Genomic DNA, 23,324 nt, shown 5'->3' with positions numbered 1-23,324 from the left:
TTTGAAGGTAGGACTACAAATATTGTACACCTGTAAACGTCTGTTTCTAATTCATTGTGCGTGTGTAAATTTAGCTTGCTATACACTTTCTCCAATGTAACTGATCATATTCAATGCATCCAAAATCAATAGAAATGGCTCATGTTTTGACTTAAAAAAACAATACTAAATTAATGGTCTTCAGCAAAAGATCAGGTAGGTTTAAAAGCTGACTGCTTTCAAACAGTCATTTTAAATTGAAATACTCCCTCTAGTGGCAAAAATAAAGCACATGCAATGAAAACTGGAATTGTCACGTTTAGATCAGCGTTTAATATCGGTATGATCTGTAAACGAAAGTTAAATAAAACGTTTGCTTATAAAGAGGGTGATATAATTTGAGGGGTACCATGAAAAGAAAAAACAAAAGAAAAACACTGGTTTCACAGATGGTGAAAGCCTGACATTCTGCTGGGACCCAGAGCAACACGTCACCTAACCCCTTGAGGAAAGCGCCACTACAACATAAATAAATAATAATAAGAAAATTTTTATCAACTCTCTCCAGACAAAACACTCATTAACTTATCATTTCCTACTTCACACTTTGGAGAAAGGTTGCTAACACAAATGCCAGCTGAAGACCATGTAGATCCCAAGGCAAGCTTGACCCCAGGCATGAGGAACACATACAACATCATAAGATGCCGTTCTAGGTGGCTGCTTATCTCGTCCGATGGGTTGATCTATCTATCTATCTATCTATCTATCTATCTATCTATCTGATAGCTCTTGGACTAATGCAGTTTAGCTACTAGATTCAAGCTTCGGACAGATTGCAGACCCAATATGCCGCTGTGAGAGAGTTTGCAGAGATATCCTCTACACCAGTTAACATTCAAAATCATACCCTTTAAAAATGCACATCTTCCAAAGGATGAAGAGCAAGTTCCACGTAAAAACAAAGGGTTGATCATCCCAAAGTTGTGCCTCAGATTCTTTTGCAAGTTTTCACCGTAATACTTCTTTAATATCAGAGAGAATAACCATCTGCTATTTCAATGACTCGCAACATGCCCAGACTATTTTTTTACATGATAGTTTATTTAAATAATACATATTTTTTGGTAAGAACAGCTGCTTGTTAAAATACTTATAAACACAAGAAAGTCAACAGATCAGCAGCTCCGAGAATGCATCTGAAATGCAGGCCAACCTGCCGGCTGTGTACGCAAGGACCCCACTGCACTGGGGGTCAGACGTGGGGTGTGGGAGCCATCAAAGCCCGTACATGACCTGGGATGAGAGCACTGGCATGATTCCTCTGTGGTGCTTTTGCACACTCTTGTGTTCATAACATTTAACAGATACGAAAGGACAATGGCTGGGGTACACATAAGAGTAAAAGGGGAAAAAAACTCTCCCATTGAAAAGGAATTTAAAATACTGCACTTATCAATTCTCAGCAAAATTTAACATAAACGGCTTTGCAACAAATCAGCTGCACTCCTGACTCAAATGGTCACCCTGACCGAGACTGTGTAAGCCATCCACTGTCCAGAGGAGCAACAACAAAGCACATGTCTTAACTAGCAGTTTTTCCAAACATTTGGGGTCATATTGTCCCCCATTTGAAGATTTAATAATTTTCAAATTAGCTTATATACTCCAGATCTTTCAAAACCAAGAGCTGACACATTTCTTAACACCTTTTTTTGACAACAGGATGGGGTCGACACTCCATTTTCAGCCCTTTACTCTCCATACAAACGTTGTTTTCACTCTATAAAAATTTCATGCCTAAAATGTGATAACTTGTGCTTTTTTTATAAGTCTGGATCTCTTTAGGACAAATATTCTGAACTAACATACTTCTGTAAAGCTGTAATAAATTTTGTAATCATCTCACAGGTTACCTTTCTCCCCTCCCTTACATTCACTTGAATTAAACTTCTCCACATTTAGGGAATGTGTGTTTGCTCCAAATTCATACACTCCCTAAAATTGAATGTGTCATGTATAAAATGTGCTAACCTGTCTTAAAGAGAAGTTTATTAAAATAGCAAAGATCAAATGCAGGATGCTGTTGTACCTTTCATTGCCTTTGGGGGTCAGTTTTTACTAGTCATTTACTGTGATTAGTGTTAGACTGCCGTGAAGCTGCTGTTAGTATAAAACATTTATCTACTGCCATGGAAGCTCAGGCAGATTCGAGATCCATGGCTAGAGAGAAAACAGCTCTCAGACAGGCCTGTAATTCCAGGTAAAACAGAGTAAACGTGTTTTCATAATATGCCCAATGCAAGTGCCAAACCTGACTACAGCTTCAGTTGATGCTTGGTGGGGGGGATGGAAAGGTACACGGCTGAAGAAGTGGCTGATCTGCTGGCCAGTGCATTAATAGAAAAGGGGGACAGTTTGGAAGAGGAGGAAGATATTTTTATCTAAAAATGGAGAAATATGTCGGTGGTCAAAACCAGTGATGCGAAAGGGCTCAGGAAAGCTGCTAGCAGACCACATATTCAAAACCACTCTAGGGCCAAGAAGGATGTATTTCGCATCCAACGTTATATCGACATTTCAGCTCCTCATTCCAAGATCATTAAAAAAAATAATTATATAAATGATTCATTTGGAGGGGAGACAAAGGTTTGCCAGCAACTGGCATGAATTCAGTAACAAGTCCAATGCCTACCTCAGGTGTCTGATTTCTGCCGGGGTGTTCATATCCAAAGAGGAAACTACTGGGAGTCTCTGGGATGCAGAAATGGGAAGTGCGATTTTACGGCAACCAGGTCCTGAGAAAGGCTGCAAGTTCTCTCCTCAAGTGATAATGCCAATGATAATATAACTGCATATTTTGATTCGATGACGTCATTGTTAACAAATAAACCAGTTCTTTTTGCAATCGTATTGAAGTGTGTTACAATAATGTGGAATTATTTTGACAACAGTGCAAAAGTTGCAAAAAAAGGATAAAATTTTAGGATGTTTTTTTGGATTATGAACACAAACACCACCCATAACTGCAGAGAAACTCCTTTAGAGTGTAGTATTCATTTTGGCCACAGATAGTGTTAAAGGCACAACGTTTTTTAAAACATACAAATGTCAGTTTAAAATGTTATATATATATATATATATATATATATATATATATATATATATATATATATATGTATGAATGCATATATGTGCACAGACACTCCACTATTTACGAACTTTGACTCAACATTATTTTTTTCCCTGCACATCAATTCCGCACAGCAGCGTAGCGTGTGAACTCCCAGCATCCTACTTCTTTGTACTTGCGTATACCCTTAAAATGATGTTGAATAACGACTTTTCAAGTAACATTTGAAGTTCCGGATGGCTGTTTGGAATGTATTTTGTTCGCAAGTAGAGGAGCGTTTGCGTGTGTGTGTGTTGATCTCTTTAGGATACATTTTCTACATGATCGATTAGTTTTAAGGCTCTTTTTTATGGATTATGAACACAAGTGCCATTCCTCATTGGAGAGAAATGCCATTCAAGCGAATAATGGGGTCAATATCACCCCAAACTGAAAAGAGGATCAGCATTTTCTACAGCATGAAGGGTCATTTGAAAATTTTTTATATAAATTTTGATCTCTTAAGCACAAGTTGGCACATTTTCTACATGATCAATTAAATTTTAGTGTGTTTCTACGGATTATGAACACAAACACCTCCCCTAATTTCTGAGAAATACTGTTCAAGTGAATGGTAGAGTCAATTTGACTGCAACAGCGTATAAAATACAACATATTTTTAGAGCACTAAAAAACATGCCATCATCAAAATATTCCTTAATACCTCTTCCCATGACGCACAAAGTCACTTAGGTTCAGCTTAATTGCATCATGTTGAAATTTCTTTTTTAAAAAAGCAGTATTTCCCACTCCAGTCCTCCAAGACCCAGAGATGGTCCAACATTTTACCCAGAGCTGGAAGGGAGCAAAAACATGGAGCGACTGTCGGTTCCTGAGGACCAGACTGGGAAACACTCTCTGAGGGGAAAACATGGAGTGAATATCACTCAGCATGGGTCTCCTGAAACAGCTGGTATGTCTCTTAACTCATATACTTTTCTAAAGAGCATCAGGGACTGGCACTAGTTTTATTCTTTTTAAATCACAGTTTAATATGTAACTGTAATATTAAATAGACTCATCAGCCAGCCAGGACACCACATCGAGAAGCAGTGTGACAGGTTATCTTGAAGGCTGCTGTGAGAGGAGCCGCTGCTCACTGGCGGAGCCGCTGCTCACTGGTGGAGCCGCTGCTCACTGGCGGAGCCGCTGCTCACTGGCGGAGCCTGGCAGGCAAGGAGGCAGCCCGGAGAGCCCTTGGCCCATGAGGAGTCAGCTGCTCCTGGTGCCTCATCTTGACAAATATTTCAACCACATGATGAACATACAGCATTTTCGGTAAAGAACACATTCCCTCTCATCTAAAAACGCAAATGTGCCGCGCTCACCCTTTTGACTCCCATTCATTTGTGTTTATGCACAAAGTGAAAAATATGGGTTTGATTTACTTTTCGCCATGTCACCCTTTTAAACAACAAAAAAAGAGAGATATTGCCTCTACACCAGTTAACATTCAACAGACCAGACACAATCATCACCGTGGACAGCCGATGTGTCCGGGACACTTAAAGCTCTGCAGAAAAAGTCCACTTCCCTCACACAAAACGCATTTAGCCTGAATGGTGGGAACCTGGGAACCCACAGATAAAATCCCAGTTGGGGGGTGAGGGGGATGGGAAGGGAGTTTTAAAGGAAGATATTAAAATACCAGCCTGGATGGCCAGATTTTTTTGTGTAATGTCTATAAAGTCCCCTCTGGTGTTAGCAATACTGCTCACAACTCATATTTTGAGTATTCTAGCCTTAATCTCAGCGTACGATAGGTTCCCGTCATACGGGCTGTGGGAGCCGCGTCTGGCTGATGGCCTGCCTCCGTCACCGCGGGCCGGTTCCCACCCGACAGACGGCATCGGCGCGCTGGTCGATCACGAGGTCCTGCGACTTGGGGAGCGTGCTCAGTCCTCTATGTACTCCCAGAGGTCCTTCTCGTAGCCCTCGTGGACATGCTGGAGCAGCACCCTGCGTCGGCTCTCGCAGTACCTGACGGCCAAACACACATGGCAGCCGTGAGACTGAAACACACTTCGAAAGTCACACATAACACTATAACATATCTTATGCAGATACAGTCGTGTTCGAAATAATAGCAGCCCAATCACTAATCTGATCAATGACTGGTTTCTAAATGGCAAAAAAAATATTAGTAGGTGCAGTAGAGGCACAGACAGACAGCAGACCCAACAGTCATGACATGCTGATTCAGTGTAACTGAACCATAAATTGAAAAGGGTGTGTTCAATATAATAGCAGTATGGAGTTCAATTTGTGAGGTCATTCATTCTGTGAAAGTGTGTCAATTACAACCCTTATTTAAGGCAGTTTATCGGAGGGGAAAACATATAAAAATGTGCAGAAAATTATAGGCTGCTCAGCTAAAACGATCACAAATGCTTTAAAACAGCAACCAAAACCTGGCAGCAAACGGAAAACTATCATTCGCATGGATCAAAGAATAGCCAAAGTGGCAAAGTCTCAGCCAATAATCAGCTCCGAGAAGATCAAAGAAGATCTTAAGTGACCTGTGAGTACTGAGACAATTATTGGCAAGAAGCCCCCAAAAACGTCACATTGCTGAAGAGGTTACAACACACTGACTGGCATAAAGAGAAATGGCGCAACAGTTTGTGTTCTTTTTGGGTCTAGGGGCAGGCAGATTGTCAGATGACCCCCAAACACAGAATTCAAGCCACAGTACACTGAAGACAGTGAAGCATGGTGGTACAATGACATGGGGATGTTTCTCATACTATGGTGTCAGGCCTATTTATAGCATACAGGGATCATGGATCAGTCTGAATGCCTCATAATACTTGAAGAGGTCATGCTGTCTTGTGCCGAAGAGGAAATGCCCTTGAAATGGATGCTTCAAAGACCCCAAACACACCGGTAAAAGAGCAACATCTTGGCTTTCAGACCAACAAAATTGAGGTTATGGTGTGGCCTCAGTCCTTAATCCAATATAAAACTTGTGGGGTCACATCAAAACTGTGTTACTGAGGCAAAACCAAGAAATGCATAAGAACTGTAGAATGTAGTCCAAACATCCTGCGCTGGAATACCTGTTCAGAGGTGCCAGAAGTTGGTCGACTCAGGAGTTCTCAGAAACAATGGTTATACAATTTAATATTAGTTCAGTGATTCAAAGGAAAATCTTGAAACATTTTTCAGTTTAAACAGTGAATGTTTGAGTTTGTAAAGAAGAATACAGACACTGCTATTCTTTTGAACAGCATAATATTCTCTTTTCTTCACTTTCTGTAAAGGAATAATACAAATTTCATCAATTTTTCTTTTTGATGTGGAATAGAATGTGCAATGTTCCCAGTGCATTTGCATGTATGGAAATAAAAGCTATTATAAGGATTTTAAACTTTAACTTTTTAAAACAGAGTGTTATTATTCTGAACACAACTTTATATTTCACTTTAGAAGACGCTCACTGTCGGTGGGTATTAAACATCACATTCAAATTTTAAGATTTTTAACAGCTAACCTTAGACTCCAAATTCATCTGCAGTTCTGACTGAAACATTCGCAGTGCTTTTTAAAGTCAGTGACAGAGTAGAGTTCAGTCATATTGCAGAGAAAAATAATCTGTTCAGACACCGAAATCACATCTTCTTGGTGTGAACCAGGTTCATCATATCTTTCTGGATAGAAAAACTAAGTGAAGGACACGGAGGGAGGATATCCTGTCCCTGAAGTATCACAGCCCCGATAAACACATTCGGTGCTGACCTGTATTTGTCCTGCACCTTTTGCTTGATGTCCTGCAGCGAATCCTGTGAAATGTCTCTCTCCAGGTAGCCGGACAGCACCTCAGTCGCATTCTCCAGGTCTGCTTGGTTGTTCTGTGTCAGCACAGCAAGTGTGCAAGTCAGCGACTGTGTTCAGACGCCACCAAAATCAACAAGTGACATAACTGAGCAAATGCACTGGTCCAGGTAGGAGGTACTCGCAGGACACACCGGCCGTACTCGGAAAGGAAAGAGATGGACTGTACACCAAAAATAAACTTACCACTTGGCCTTTCTCCATCCACTCATAAAAGCCTATTAGTTCAAGTGAAGTGAATTTTATTATCATGTCACTTACACACGACAGTAAGGTGATAGGAAACTTTGTTCCCCAGGACCACAGTGCAACATATAACAAGACAACAGCTAAACATAACATATAACGGGCGGCGGGGGGGGGCTGTACATATATGGGATACTTTAAATTCAGTTCAATTCCACGGTGCAAACTACAGAAATTTTGCAAAACATACAGTACTGACAAAGGGGTGCCAGGAAGTGAGCACCAGGAAGAGCTGCAACTCACCTCGAAGATGATGGACTGATTGTTCTTCTTGAGGTAGAACGCGAAGACGTAGGTGAACATGAGCGTGGAGCGGCACTGGCACAGCACGTCCACGGCCTTCTTCAGGAACTGCACCTCGATCCATGACATGTTATGCTGCTGCATGCCCTCCATCTTCTGCTTCACCTGAGCGTACAGCTTGTGTTCGAAGCGCAGGCTCTGCATGTGGTTCATGTAGCGGTTGCAGTAGAAGAGGTACCTCTGCAGAGCAGCCCTGGAGCGCTGTGGGACATAAGGGAAGCGATGCTGCTGCGGGGAGCTACACCAGCAAACATGCACGACTGAGGCAGCCCAAGGGTCTGCATGACACTATGGTAGCATTTAAAAATCTACCTCTTGTGCATCTCGCGCTGCCTTGGCATCGTCTTCATTGTAACGATTACAATTGTACCTAAAAAAAAAGTCGGAAAATAATATGAGAGCGTGTGACCCATCCAGGGTGATGAGACCTCAGTATTTCTGGATGGCCGGTCTACACCACAGAGAATGTCAGTCTATGGACGTTACTTAAAGGATCTGCATCAGTGGTTTCTACCATGTAGCTTCACGTCCTCACAGTGACTGGAAGATTTCCATGCCTACAGAGAGCACATCCACAAACAAAATTTCTGGTGGAATTCACAGTAAACAGGAAAATAAAATATACCCCCTTTAATAATGCTCTTAACTGAAGAAACAATCTTTTTGCCAGCCACAAATTACGCAGCAAATTATCTGCCATTTATACCACAGTACCCCATTCGGTTGGTCTGTACCACGCAGGAAGCCTCCATTCACATCCCGCATCGAGGAATCCTGGCCGCCCAGTACCGTTACAGGTTTGTGATTTTTCCTTCCCCAGACCAGTATCACAGAAATACGAAATTGCCTTCAAAATCGCATATTAACAGTCAAACGCCTGTATCACTGCAATTAACTTAAAACCAGCTGTTTACCACAGTGCAGTCATACACAGAAAACAGCAGGGGTTCGAAAGACCTTCCAAAACCAGTAACTACGTTGTGAAAATGTATAAGTCGGGTGAGGGATGTAAAAGATTTCTAAGGCGTTTAAGACACCCTGAAACACTGTTAAGTCGATCATTAAGAAATGGAAAGCGTATAGCACCTCACACTGCGTACCAAAAGAAGGCCATCCATCAAAGCTATGTGACTGGGACAGAAGATAACTGGTTAGAGAGGCCACCTGGAATCCAGTGGCAACTCTTAAAGACCTACAGAGTGTAAATACCAACAAATGACAAAATGTGCATTGCACATCATCGAAGACATCGCGCACATCTGGCCATCTATAAAGGTTCCACCTGGAGCCGCAACTGACATTTGCCAAGAAACACCTAAAGGGTCTTGCAACAAATTTTCAGAAGGCTTTGTTTCAGATGAAACAAAACCAGAACTTTACCATAAATGTATGATATGTTTGGAGAAAACTCAAGACAGCCCATAATCGAAACATCATCATCCTGACTGTGAAGCATGGTGACGGCAGCATAATGTTGTGGGGATGTGGCTCAACTGCAGAGACAGGGGAAGGTGTCAGGACCGAAGGGAGGGTGAATGGAGCCAAGCAGAGGAAGATTTGGGAGAAGAACCTGATGCAGAAAGAGTGAAAAAGGGTCAGATGCAAATATATTAACAGGGAAATGACCCAAAGCACAAGGCCAGAGCTACAGTGGAGTGGCTTGCAAAGAAGAAGGTGAATGTTCTGAGTGTCCAAGGAAGATCTGACCTAAATCCAACTGAAAGCCTTTGGAATGACTTGAAGGTTTGCTGTGCATCAGCAAAAACAAACTTAGTTCTGCCAGTTCTAATGGATCTCCGAAGAGGTGTAGGGGGGAGATACCAAAATCCAGGGATACCAGCCATGTAAAAATCTACCCCAAAAGACTGGTAGCTGTATTTGCTGCTGACACAGGGGGTGTATACTTAATAAATGAAGACATTTCAGTTTTACCATTTAAACACTTTTTAAAATTAAAATGGTTTCACTCCAGCAGGTATAGAAAATGGATGGATGCATTCATATGCTTTGCTGTGTGATTCACATTAGGACAAAAGGCCATTTAAATAAATGAAATGTACAGACTGCAACAAGAAAAAAACTGAATAACTGGAGTAGGGTGTATTCGTTTTCTATCCACTGTATGTGTCATGTTCTGCTATATAAGTTGCTCATACTTTTCTGCCACAGCTGACAAGTAAGATCTAAATACAAGATGTTCAGAGAGTCAACGGCCACTCACCAAGCTGACCCATGAGGCTCCCAGGAACCCAGACACACCCAACAGAACTCTGCTTTGCAGTTCTGGTTTCGGCATACCATGTGGTTGCACCCGCCATCCTTCTCGATGGTCACATGGCACTTGGGACATTCCTACAAAGGAGGGGAGTCCAGTGAGACCTTGGCACACAGCCACAAGAATAGCGGGAACCTCAAAACACTGCGGCCACGAACCTTGGTGTTTGCTGAAATCCAGTTGGAGGTCTCACTGTCGTCGTCACACTTTTTAATCCACTTCCTCAACCACTGCGACACAAATGCGAGAGAGAAAAAGCCTGCACAGTGAGTGAAGCACAGAAGCTGGCTGGGAGACAGCTGGAAAGTTAACATGTAAACTAAGAGTATTGAAAAAGCACCTAGATCCACAGCAGGCTAAAGCTACAACGATAGGCCCTCTATTCAGACTAGATTCGGTCTGACCACTGGCATTCGGGAACAGGAATTCAAATCATGCTACAGAGGAGCCAAGGCATTCTGGCAGGCCACCGCAACGCGGCCTGCAGATCTAACGAGCATCCACCAGTTGCAGGTTGCCAGATATTCGGGGGGTGAGGATTAAGCTTCGGCAACAGCCTCATTATACCTAAAATTGAAATTGATGACTCTCACCAGTCGCTCAAGTACATTGCTGCAATTCTTTAACGAGAAACAATCATATGTAGTAATATAAGATATTATGTGATGCAATATATTCCTGAATTTGCAAAATCGTAAAGAACAAAAAAATCTGGTAATGTTTTCTGCTCACGAATTAAAAACGTTAAATCCACAACTATAAAACGTCCTACTGATAAAACTAAATTAATTATATGGCACTTTCCATTGGTTTACAGGAAACCAAAACCAAAGTGATGCTTATATACTGTTAACACAGTGTACACCCTGATTTACTATGCAGTAATTTCAGAATGTTCTAGCACATCTGTGAGAATGGCCGTGTCATGTAAGCATCAGTCTATGGACATTAATCCATAGACTGATCCAGTTAATCCATTTCCAACTAACAAAGGAAATAGGTAGTGCCACCCAACTGCATTATTCTGGGACAAAAAAATAAACACTTGAGATAAATGAGAACTTTCCCATTCACACATTATACCCAGAAACAAGGAGTCTGCACTAAAGACTCACTTTCATTATTATTATATAACAATGCACCAATCTAGACCCAGATTATCACCAATACACCTGCAATAGACAATTACTGTATTTGCAATCCTGTTTTACAAAAACTCAAATTAATTAATCTCCATTTAATTCACCCAGTTACATCATAGCACATTTCACATACCTTACACTTGACAGGGTCGTGCCAATTCTCTCCACAATTAAAGCTACAATAAGGGAATGAAAACCAAAAGATTCATGTTGAAAGGTACATATACAGAGCATCATTTATATACAGTTATATACAGTTCAGCAGTGTTCTCATGCAGCCAAATGTGTGCACCACCTCCTACCTCTTCTTACAGATGGGTAATAATGGGCAATAATACCGATATCTGAGGTCCACAGTAAATAATACACACTGACGGACACACCCAAAAGCGGACGCAGTAGTACGTTGGCAGTGCATCGCTTAGTGTAACAAGAGCATGGGCAGCACTGCCAGCTGTATACTGACCCACTGTCCATATCTAACTTGTAGTACAGTATGCATTAGGGGTGGGACGGTTCACAAAATGCACGGTTCAGTTCGTATGAGGGTTTCGGGTCTCAGTTTTAGGTTCGGTTCAGCTCACTTCAACTTCAGAAATACTGTACATCAGCAACAGATAATCCACCATTTACGCTTTATAAAATATCAGTTATCCTCAAGGTTAATGCCGGGAGCGACTTTTATTGGAACAGTACAAATATCTGTAAATAAATAGGAGAAAATTCACAAATGGAACACAAACAAACAGGAATCGGTCCACAAATGTGCAAAACACATTTGCACAACACAATTTTAAATATATATATTTGTGGATAGTTAAATATTTGTGGGTCATGGTACATATTTGAAGATTGTCTTCTGTGTCCAATAAAAACTTCCCATGTAAGTAGATCACATCGTAGTCCTTTGCATTGATCTAAACAGAGCCATTGCTGTACCTAGGACTGTGTAGGGTTAGGTGACTCGGCTGTTTACTGCCGACTCCGATGTGGCCTGAGATCCACATGGCCTTGAAAGCTATAATTTACCAATGGCCACAGATTAAGATGGAAAACCGCTTCGCTTACCAGAACTGACGTCCACAATCGCACCTCACTGGTTTGGCATCGGGATACTGCACTTTCACTACATGGTGGCAGTCTGGGGCGGGACACCACTTTAACAGCCGATTACACTGGAGAACAGAGGAGAAACTCCATGATGGACTGCAGCAGAAAGTCTGTTTGTGGCAGCTTAGACGTCAACGACAAAGACTGCTAAAGATCGCCTGGTGAAGTCCCCACAGGAGAACCCTTCAACAAGGTACTACTCAAAAGTCATCTCCAATATTTCAAAGTCTTACACAGAGCAATTAAAATAGTCGGACTGTTTTAATGGAGCAGAAAAAGTAATCTATTGCTATGAACCATAAGTCTAACATCCTTCAGCCTAACACACCATATATTACCAGTTTTCATTTCACATTAATAATTGAACAGTAACCTTACCTCCACAAAACTATTGGTAATTAAATGTTGGTATTTCAACTTCACTTTCGGATCTGTTATAAGACGCCTATAAAAAAAAAAGATACACCTCTGTGAAAAATGACTTCGTTGGGTATGAATTTATTTAGTGTCGCTAATACAGACAGTCTAGGTGACTTGCAGAGTTCACTGCAGAGTAAGTAGGAGCTATCAACTCCCAGGGACAGTAACTTAAAACTGAGGCACTTACATGACAGTGCTGTCATCCACCAAAATATCACAGCTGTGGGCAGGACAGGAAATTGTCTTTGAAAGGGGGGGGGGGGGGGGGGATTGTTAAGAAATGTATCAGGCAAATGTAAATCAACAAAATAGTTCAATTTATGATGCAAACAAAACAGGACTTTTTTGTCACCATGCAATGATTATTGAAAAGTATAGCACAATGGTTTGAAAGTGAACTGAGTGTGCACAGATTATTCACCCTGAACCCTCTTCACAAAAAGATTCACCGTAACTCCACTAAAGTTATTAGTGTTATGCACAAATATGGAAAAAAACAGGCAAATACCTGGCCCATTCCCTCCTGGATGATTTTGGTCGTTAGGTAATTGCTCCAACACTGCATGCAGAACTTGTGTCCGCACTCCAGGCCAGTAAAACACTGTGAAAAGAAGGGGGACACTAACTGTTGGTGGTTTCAAACAGGCAATCCACCCAAATGCTCCAACACCAAGGGCCTCCAGTAACAAAACGCTTCTCCATGTGGGAACACTTCGCTGCACAAGCTTCAAAATGCTGGCCTGATTTTTGATGCCTTCTATGGCATCCTCCGGGGTCGATCCCGCTTGCTTTTCCTCAAGCCACACCTCTTCTTCAACATAATATTTGGCAAAAATAAAAAAATAAATAAATAAGTTTTATGTTGTTCCTGCACTCTTACCACTCACACGCTTGAGAGTATCCAGGCGACACCATTTGAGAAAATGAGAATAGAAGTGCTGTGTTTTCGAGAAGAGAAATCTAGGAGACACCACTACAACTTCTTCAGTCTCCCTGATTTTTAGCACAGCGTTATGCAGTGACTTTAAAAAACGACACATCAGCAGTGCTTCACATTCAGCTTTCTGCTCAAAACTACACTGCACCTTTCCTGCTAGACAGAATACAACACACCCAAGGGCCTTACAGGACACCATCTCTACCAGCCTCTACCCTCTGGCAGAAAACTCAGTGCCATCATAACGAAAACCACTAGACACGGGGAAAGTTTCTTTACGGCAGTAGTGTCTAGGGCCGTGCGATATGCCGAAATAAAAACGTCTATCATTTCATGCTATGCTCTACGGTTTATTTCGTGGTGTCGCAAAAATGCTGTTTATGGAAACACTTTTTCATCATTTGGATCACAAAAAGGACTACGATGTGATCCACTTACATGGGATGTGGCACTTGTATGGAAGTTTTTATTGGACTTAATTATTTCTGCCCCACAGAAGACAATATGCAAATAAGTACCATGACCCACAAATATTTAACTATCCACAAATATATATATATTTAAAATTGTGTTGTGCAAATGTGTTTTGCACATTTGTGGACCGATTTCTGTTTGTTTGTGTTCCATTTGTGAGTTTTCTCCTATTTATTTACAGAAATTTGTACAGTTCCAACTGCTACGCATCCCTTAGGAAGTCTGGGTGGGATAATATTTTCTTAAATGTTCATTCACAATAGTTTTGCGATCAGAACACTTGCCTATTCGCTATTTTCTGCAATGAGACGGCAAGGATAACCCTAAATAATACAGACATGTCCTGTAAAGTGTGCTTTAAGCATTAAGCTATGGGGGGCAATGTACACCATATGACTAAAATGACGTGTTTTTATACGTATTTATAATAATTGCACCGTGTCTATTCACCGCCAGTGACTTTAAGCAAGACAGCTGGGTGAGAGAAGGTTAAGTGTAGACATAAACAAATATAATACCTGAAAAACTGTAAATATACTACATACATTGAAAGATATTACAGCTGGAAAACTGCATAAAGAACTAACTTAATAGGGGCAGCTAATTCAGCAACCAAGGAGGAATGCTTGGGGGTGGCACCTTGCTCAGGGAACCTGAGCGGTACCTTGCTGGTTGGGGATTCGAACCTACAATCTTTCAATTACAAGCGCACTTCCCTAACCATTAAGCCACCACACCGCAACAAGACTGGGCTATTGGAGCTAAGATTTAAACCCACTTTCTAGAATATTTCTGCATAGATTCACATACCCCCACATACATCATCAAGCGATAATACCAGGGAGATGTACCAAAACGTACCTCATCTAAGAAACATGGTAAAGTTAGCTTTATATATTTTCCGACTGTAATATTTTTCAAAAAAAGCAACACCGCTTGGTTTTCCAGATTTGTTTTAGGGTGAATTTTATTAAATATCTCAATATCTGTGTGTGCACTTCACCTTCAATAGCCCAGCTGTCTTGTTTACAGTCCCGGACAGTGAATGAACATAGTGCAGTTATTAATAAAAACATAAAAACACATATATAAAAGTTACATAGTGTGCATTGTCCCCCATAGTTTAATGCTTAAAGCAAACTTAACTGGACATGTCTGTATTGTTTGGGTTTATACTTATTAGTACATTAATTCTATCTTTTGTACTTTAAAAGGACACAGTACAGTAAATACTAGCTACGGAAAAGTATTGTGAGAGAACTCATGACAATTTCCAAAAATATTTTCTCACCCAGAACTCTTAGGGGTCCTGTATACCTGTATGAAAATTTGCAGTGTGTAAAATCATATCCACAAACACACAAAGCGATATGTACATGTGAAAAGGGCTTTGAACATTTGTGGATCATGTTACATTTGTGACCTCATGGACTTTTATCCACCTTCCTACTGCAGCTCATCTATAGAATAAAAATCTATAAACATGAGGTGCAGCCGTGACATATATCGGGATATGAGATGACTTGTATTGGCATGTGACATTTTGGACATATTGCACAGTCCTGGTAGAGTCCCTCACCAACAGTAATTGATCTGCTAACTGACACTTTAGTGAACAGTGATCCTATGTATGTAATGCTGACATTAAAGCAAAAGGGGGTTGTTTTGGAGAGTCTGAAATTTGAGGGAAAAAAGAAGGCTTTTCTTGGTTGTTGCCATATTTGATATGTGCTTCACTGTCTTGAGGCCTTTTACTATAAGGGGGACAATAGTTAAAACAGACAAATGAGATTTGCAATTTTTAAAGCCAGAAAGTTGTCTACTTGCTACCACAGAATTTCAATTGAATAAGTATTGGTGAAAATGTTTAGGCTAGAATCTGGGCTTATTGTATATGTATATGGGCTTATTGCATGTGTGCGTTGGGCTTGTTGGCACTAAATAAAAAAATTAATTTGTGAACTAAACTAAAACTATATTTATATAAACTTTAATCTGCAAAACTACCACACCACCAATATCTACCTTGTTTAACCACAGTATTCCCCCTTTTTTAGTTGTTATGGTTGCTGAGCCACTTCAGTGCTTATCCCTTCCACGATTTACCAAAACAGTAGCGTGTGCCGTGCTCCACTAACCAAATTTAATAAGCATAAGGATATGCAGAATTTATACAGATGACTAACTTTTGGGCGGTACAATATGCATATTATTGCTATTTTAAGCGGACTAACTGCTTATTGAATTGTAGGCGAAAATAATGTCCATATAGAGTGGAGAAGGCGTCCACCCGCACCTGAAGCCCTGCAATCACATACAGTAGGTTGTCAAAATAAAAAGAACGTAATGATCAAGCTGATTTTCTGGAGGGAAATTAATCATTGTTCCTACACTGCACTACAAGGCCATTTAAAGTGATTAAAACTGAAGCAACAGGTGACCACTACATGCATGTTTTCAAAGGTGCCGGGTTGTAAAGGAACCGTTATATAAATGTGTGCATCCACACAAGTGCAGAAAAGAGCAGGCATACTCTCAGTTCTTTAGCTGGTATGTAGTACAAGAGGTCCCACATTGGCATACAAAAAAGGTAGAGAAACACAAACTGCCCTTCTACTCCATAATGGTTAGATCCATGCAGCCCTGTTTAAAAATTGAAATATAAGCAAAGCACTGATACGAAAACCAAAGGGACAATTCACATCAAAATAATTCAGGACCCCAGTAAACTGCATAGGATTACTAAGTGTACTGATAGCTTTCACGCTGGTGATGAACAAGCCTTTAGGCTAGCCATGATCAGTCAGCTGATTTGTATGAAAAGTCACTCACCAATGTCCCACAGTAAATATAAAAGATTAACCTTTCTTCAACATATCACAATACAATATACTGAAATTGAAATGAGCAGGGCATGGCAGCAAGACTGTGAATCTAGCAATACCCAGTCTGGACTCTGTCTTCTGGGGTTACTACAAATATGATTCTTATTTAAAGCAAAGGCGTGTGACAGCCGCACTAAAACCAGGGATGGCTGGAGCACACAAGCAACAAAGATGTCCAGCAGGAGGTACTGACTGAATTGGGATAGTTCAGGTAGCAGATCTGACAAGGCATGTCCTGTGCCGAGGATCTTGTGTTCACCAGGCGTGTCCGAGATTTCTTACTGGGGTTTATAACATGACATTCTGAGAACAGCTTGTCCAGATTCCCATCAAAGTACCTGCAAAGAGAGAACGTCACCATTTAGAGTTCTGTCTCCATTTCAAGTCATTGCGAAATCAAATAAGTGATCAAATTCTTTATAATACAATTAGCAAATGATTAATAACTAGACTTCAGGCGAATCCACAGTTCACTTTCTTGTTTCAGTTCAAACTTTATCTTTTGGTCGCATCTCAATTGCTGTACTATTACATCATTCAAAGGATTTTTTAGTAACAAGAAAGCCACTATATACTGCTATCTATGGACTATGTACAATTTCAAGGATTGTAATTTTAGTCTTGTAGCTGCTGAGTGAAGAACGCATCCTGACTACAGACGTCTGTAACATCTCATGTTATTGTCCTCCTCATCTGTTCTGTGCCTTGATTCATTGTTTACCAACTTGGGCCTCCCTTAATTTTCTGTAAAGACAGAAATTTTATTTGGCAAACCGATTAATATGTCAATAGTTTTTCAATGTAATACACTGACACTGACAACTCGGGCAAAATCTCAAGCTGCCTGGTAGGCCAACAGGTTAGGAGAACCAGGTTGTAGGTTCAAATCGCAGGGTCGGCAGGGTGATTCCACCATGGGGCCTTCCAGCTGTCACACAGAATGTCTAGCACAAGTAATTATTGAAGCATATCAGGACTCAACAGCACCATGGGTCAACAGGCAGCAGAATATAATGCTGAGATGTGATATAAAATGCCCAGACACAAGCCAAGACAAAAACAATTTTTTGTATTTTCTGCAAATCCAAGGACTTCAACTGATTAACATGACTGTTTTAACAAGCTTTTTGCAATAACCATTTTACTTCAAGTATGTATTTTACCTTCATTTGTCACACAGAATTTTGAACACATTTTACCATCTATATTGCATATAACTGAATTTATCCATTTCCTAAGTAGATGACTGATCAGGCCTGATCTCAAGATTCACAAAAGTTACTTGGTCTTCTCAAAAGAAAACAATAAAAAAAATACTTTCATTTTCAATTAGCAAATATTCACATCAACCTGAATTTGTGACAAAAGGCTGACATTTGTGCCATGTGGTGACTGTACTATAAGACTGAGATTTTGAGCAAAACATCAGTAAATTATTCTATTCAGAAGAAGGTTTAAGAAGGAGCCTTTTTATGTTTACAAAGTAGATGTCAATGCTTAAGAGGAGACATCAGTTTAGCATAGATTTATAATAAGTGATTGAACCCTCGGATTAAATTCTTTTTGAAAACATACAAACAAAAAAGCCATATGGTGACGACTTACCTTTCCATCAGCTTCTCTTTGTCCCAGTTGAAGTGGCTAAGTAGTATCCTCGTGATTGTTGCGGGATTCTAGAAAACAGACACACATTTGCTTAGGTATTCGAGTCCGAACTCAATGACATAATGTGAGGCTTTCAAACACAATATTCAGGTGGAAAAAGAGCCCATATATTTTTAAAGGTGTTTACATTTGGAACAAAAACTGAAATGAGTTTATGATCTTCAAATAGGGCTGGTGTGATGGTGCAGTGGTTAGCACTGTCGCCTCCCACCTCTAGCACTTGGGTTTGAGTCTTCGCCAGGATTCCATGTGTGTGGAGTTTGCATGTTCTCCCCGTGTCATTGTGGGATTCCTTCTGGGTATTCCAGTTTCCCCCCAGAGTCCAAAAACTACTGAGGCATGTGAATGGTGTGTGAGTGTGCCCGCTGATCGGTTGACACCCCACCTTGCCTTGTTCTCTGCTTCGCGCCTATAGGCTCCAGAACCCCCCCCCCCCCACCCCCGTGACCCTGAATAGGACAAGCAGTTTCAGAAAACTGATGGATGGATCTTAAAATTGGGGCTGCAACGATTCATCGAGTTACTCGAATAACTCGATTACAAAAAAATCCGCGACACAAATTCTTTACTTTGATGCTTCATGTGATCCGCACGACTATGTACTGCTTAGTGATCACCGTGCTTCACTCGGAGGATTATTATACAGTTATTACATTATTACACAGTCGCACGGTGTGCTTACTCTGCATTACGTGTAGCAGGTTTGATTTGATGGCGCAATGGAGGAAGACAGGGAAAATAGCGAGGAGAGTCAGAGAAGGAGAAAAATGTGTAATGTTTGGGACCATTTCAAATAAAAGAAAAGCGAAAATACTGAACAGTGTGTCCATTGTAAAACCAAATTAGTTTACTACAATAGCACAACGTTAATGATTCAACATCTCAACAGAAAGCACCCAGTCTATGCATCCAGTCCACAGAGCGGAGCCAGCATACAAAGTAAGCGAGAGCGCTTCACTCACATTCGCGGCTAAAATAGACCTGCGATAGAAACGTATTTATGGGCATATGTGTGAATAAAAAAGTATAACAAGACTCGGCCCAAGCAGCACCTATTTTTCCTCAATAGAAACGCTGATAACACAACAGCAGTGAAAATGACGCTGTTGTAGTTAATTTACATGGAGTTGGAGCCCTTTACTGGTAAAGAGCTGACGAGAGTCCTTAATCAAACCAGCTGTTCAACAAGCTGAAAAGTGAGGTTTTCAGTTGCTCCCATCCAAGTTAAAATAGAAGCTGTTTGTATGCAGATAAACTGTTAGCTTAGTTTGACACGATATTTGGCAACTTGCAGCAGGCTGACAGCAGCCGTCACACAAAAAAATGTACATAAATGCAATAAAAGGGTTTAGTTCTGTTGTCAGTTGTTGTATGGAGTTCAATCATTAAAAATGTTCCTAAAAAGGAACATTTGACTTGGGAGTCCTTCAGCAAGTTGAATGTGTAATTATTTAAGATGAGAAACTGCACAGTTGACGTAACAATGGACTATGAAGCACTATAACATCTAAGGAAAGAATACATTGACCACCCATTATACACATACACACACAACAAAATAAGTAAAGGAGAGAGCTCAAGACATTTAACCATAAGAACTTTACAGAAGGGATTCGAGAAGCTGCTGTGAAGGGAGTGTTGAATTGACCCTATCTATGGGCTTTCTGGAGCAGAAGTCAGGACCTGGCACCTGGCAGATCAGGAAGCAAGTGTCTTCAAGACTTACACGTCAGAATTTGCACAGGGAACCTGTGATTCCTGATAAATGTGAACCTGATATTCCTAAGAACTGTTTATCACATGCACGTTTATCGCATTGACCACACGCTGGTAGGAAGCCACACCCTGTCCTACATGTGGCAGTACGCAGTTAGATAGTGCTTCACCCTACACTACTGGGACTGCATAGTTCTAACATGCTACAAGTGGCCTCAAAGGGGTGTCACTTGGGGTCAGATCTGTCTGCAGCAGCCAATAGATGGACAAAACATAACCTCACTACCAACTTTTAGAAAAACAATTATTGTTAAAGTTCAGACCAATTAACTAAAAAGTCTGTTCATTCTCCATTATTTGGAAAAGATTCTATATAGCAGAACACAACACCATCACAGTCAGAAGTAGGTAGCAGAAAGCTTTTTAGCCAGCTGGGCATGATTTTCGCATCTCCCCCAGCTCCGTTTGTTCCAGAGACGCAGCTATTGAAAACACTGCAAACCGACCCAGTGCCAGCCGAAAGGACTGGCTTTTAAGAACTGTCCTGTGCAAGTGGAGAGGCTGGAATTACACCCCCTAGCTGATGTCTTAATGCTGCCAAAGTCTGGGGGAGGTCTGCTAAGCAGTGGCAGCCTCCCAAGTGAGCTGACATTTATAATTGTCCCGAAACGCTACACCCTTCACAGAATGGAGGCATTAACTTAAAAAAAAAAAAAAAAAAACTTAGAATCTGAGTAATTTTAGGTTTAGTCACGACATCCATATTGTGTCACGCTATCCCCTTGGCTCCATAACATGGAACAAAGTCTTCAAACACTTCCACACTTACAGCCAATTTCACCTCCTACATTCACTCCCATGCTAAAGGTAAAAGCTCTGTGTGCTTCAACAACTAAGATTAAAATGGTGCACAGACCAAAACATGGAAAGTTATTCTAACAGGACATGAATAACGTGCTTTTGCATTCCTACTAGCTTGAGTCACGTCCACATCATGTCGCTGTTCCATGTGATTAGCCATATCATCTTACACAAGGAAGTTATTTCTACTTGAAAAGTTTTTAATATGGCTACCCTTTAGTCCTAAGTATCACAATTCGGAATCCAAATATCCAAACACTTGTTTTGGTGTGAAGAGCACCAAATAATTTCTCACTCACTGCGCTATTATAAGCCACTGAAGAGTTACCATTGGCATCAGCCGTTAGGCTAAGCATTTGTCTAAGGGTGTAGCATCACCAAAACACAGATCTCAGTCCTCAGTCTAGAGAGGACATGTGGATTGGAAGTTGATTGGGGATCTATAGCTATTTCGGGAACACATAACTCATCACTTTATCTGGTAAATTTTGGCATTGGTGTGCTTGCACTTTAAATAAAAAAAATGTAATTGGTTAATAATTGATTATAACACTCAAAAATCAATGCAACTGAATCACCATTACCAGGTGGATGCATCACAGCCATAGAAATTGCATTTAAATACATCTGGCAGACTATTTTGTCCAAGGGGACCTACAACTGAAGATCAGAGAGCATGGTCAGAGTGTCCCTGGAGTAGCTGGGGTTAAGTGCCTTGCTCAAGAAACCAAGAGTGACATCAATATGGCAGTCACAGAATTTCAATGAGCACAGACTCCTAACCTGCAGATCAACATGCTGCCTGCTTAAATCACTGGCGGAACGGCACTTGATTTCCTCAGGTTTCTACTAATTACCTAACCACCTTAAGAGTCTCATACCATAAAGGAGTCACAAAGAGTTATCAGGTCACTCTTGTCCTCTTTCAGCACTGCCAAGACATGCACAAGCAGGAATTTCAAATCTGCGGCAGAGAAATACCTCAACTTTAAGGTGATCACTCAAACCGATGTGTTGGTCAATCAGAATGTATCATGACATAGAAATGTGTGGTGGAAATGGTGGGGAAAACCTGGTAAATGGCTAGGTGGATGACAAAAAAATTCTAGCACTCGATGGCTTAAGATCACTACTTAGAAGAACTACTTAGTGTGAGGTAAGACACTGTACAGGACCCAACTGGACCAACATTTCTGCTTATTTCTACTGCTCTGCTTGGACTGAATGGAGTTGCAGGCACATAATCACGGTGCCGAAAATGGTGTGCAAATATCATATAGTTATACTTGGAAAATAGTTTCACAATTTCGACTTCATCTAGTTAGTTTCTTTGTTTTAAGAAATCCCTCCTTTAATGTGAAAATATATCAATTTTGAAATGCCATCTAAAGATTCAAAATACAAGAAGTTTCACTCTTGGCCACAGTTGCCATTATGAACATATTTATGAAAATAAAACAATTAGTATAATGCAAAAAAAGGAAAAGTGAATATAAGCAAACAAATCTTGGCCATGACAGTCACGTAGTTAATCTGAGGGGTTGTTTTTAAGTAGTACGGTTCGTTGGTTAAATAGTGGATACATCTAAGATAAGTCACGTACATCAACTATCACAGAGACCCGGTTAAAAAGCTACTCAATTGTTCAAAGCCAAACAACTACTCTACAGGTAGGAGACTACTTGGGAGAACCCTTCGGACCTGGCAGAGCGTTATTTTCGTATGACATCCCTCAATATTAAACAGAGACTGGGTGCAGACAGCTAACTGTTAACCAAACATCAGCCCCGATTCCTCCTACTTTTATTACAACATAAAATGTGGCCTACTGACTCCCCAGCATCCCCGGGCTTTCCTGTAGCCAGTTTGCCCGAAGGCACCTCACCTGGATGACCTCGTTGACCTCCCTGATACATTCCACCATATGCTGTAGTATCTGTTCAGCGGTTAACACTTCAAACGGATAGTCCTCCTCATCCTGACCAGAGCTGAGACCGCTCCCCCCAGTCTCCCCGCAGTCGTCTCGGTCACCACCAGCTACAACGGGATCGACTTCAGCTTCCAAGTCGTCTTCGGGTTCTCCCTCCGCACTCTCTTCGCTGCCTTCCTCCTCGTCGTCGTCGTCAAACTCGTAGTTGTAACCCTCGTCGGAGTCCATCACCGGGTGGATTTCTATGGGCCGCCAACGCGGAACACGCAGCTAATGAAGCACAGAACACACAGCTCGCGCAGAGTCCCCAAGACAGACACAACAACACAAACAGCGGTCACCGCAGAGCCAACAAAGGGACGTGCCGTCACCACG

General features: G+C 41.1%; 1 protein-coding gene across 3 annotated transcripts; it reads right to left on the bottom strand.

Moving 5' to 3' along the window:
• Positions 1-1,062: 1,062 nt before the first annotated feature.
• LOC125706600 (E3 ubiquitin-protein ligase arih1-like) lies at positions 1,063-23,317 on the bottom strand. 3 transcript variants are annotated; one of them, XM_048973347.1, is made up of 14 exons: positions 22,905-23,317; positions 18,383-18,450; positions 16,971-17,115; positions 12,990-13,082; positions 12,669-12,724; positions 12,440-12,506; positions 12,020-12,126; positions 11,085-11,127; positions 9,968-10,039; positions 9,756-9,886; positions 7,847-7,904; positions 7,475-7,735; positions 6,890-7,002; positions 1,063-5,131 (listed from the first exon to the last, which is right to left on the bottom strand). In XM_048973347.1, the coding sequence occupies exons 1-14, from the start codon at positions 23,175-23,177 to the stop codon at positions 5,047-5,049; spliced, it is 1,572 nt and encodes a 523-aa protein (XP_048829304.1). In that variant the 5' UTR covers positions 23,178-23,317; the 3' UTR covers positions 1,063-5,046. The 3 variants fall into 3 exon arrangements, 2 of the variants coding, with proteins under 2 accessions (XP_048829304.1, XP_048829305.1); XR_007382026.1 differs by lacking the exons at positions 1,063-5,131; positions 6,890-7,002 and adding exons at positions 8,021-8,091; positions 8,915-9,104 and having other exon boundaries at positions 7,654-7,735; XM_048973348.1 differs by lacking the exons at positions 1,063-5,131; positions 6,890-7,002; positions 7,475-7,735 and adding an exon at positions 8,915-9,104 and having other exon boundaries at positions 7,849-8,091.
• Positions 23,318-23,324: the final 7 nt, after the last annotated feature.

The sequence above is a fragment of the Brienomyrus brachyistius genome, chromosome 13, assembly GCF_023856365.1.
Source record: "Brienomyrus brachyistius isolate T26 chromosome 13, BBRACH_0.4, whole genome shotgun sequence".
Taxonomy (NCBI): domain Eukaryota; kingdom Metazoa; phylum Chordata; class Actinopteri; order Osteoglossiformes; family Mormyridae; genus Brienomyrus; species Brienomyrus brachyistius.
This window is presented reverse-complemented; position numbering and strand designations above follow the sequence as displayed.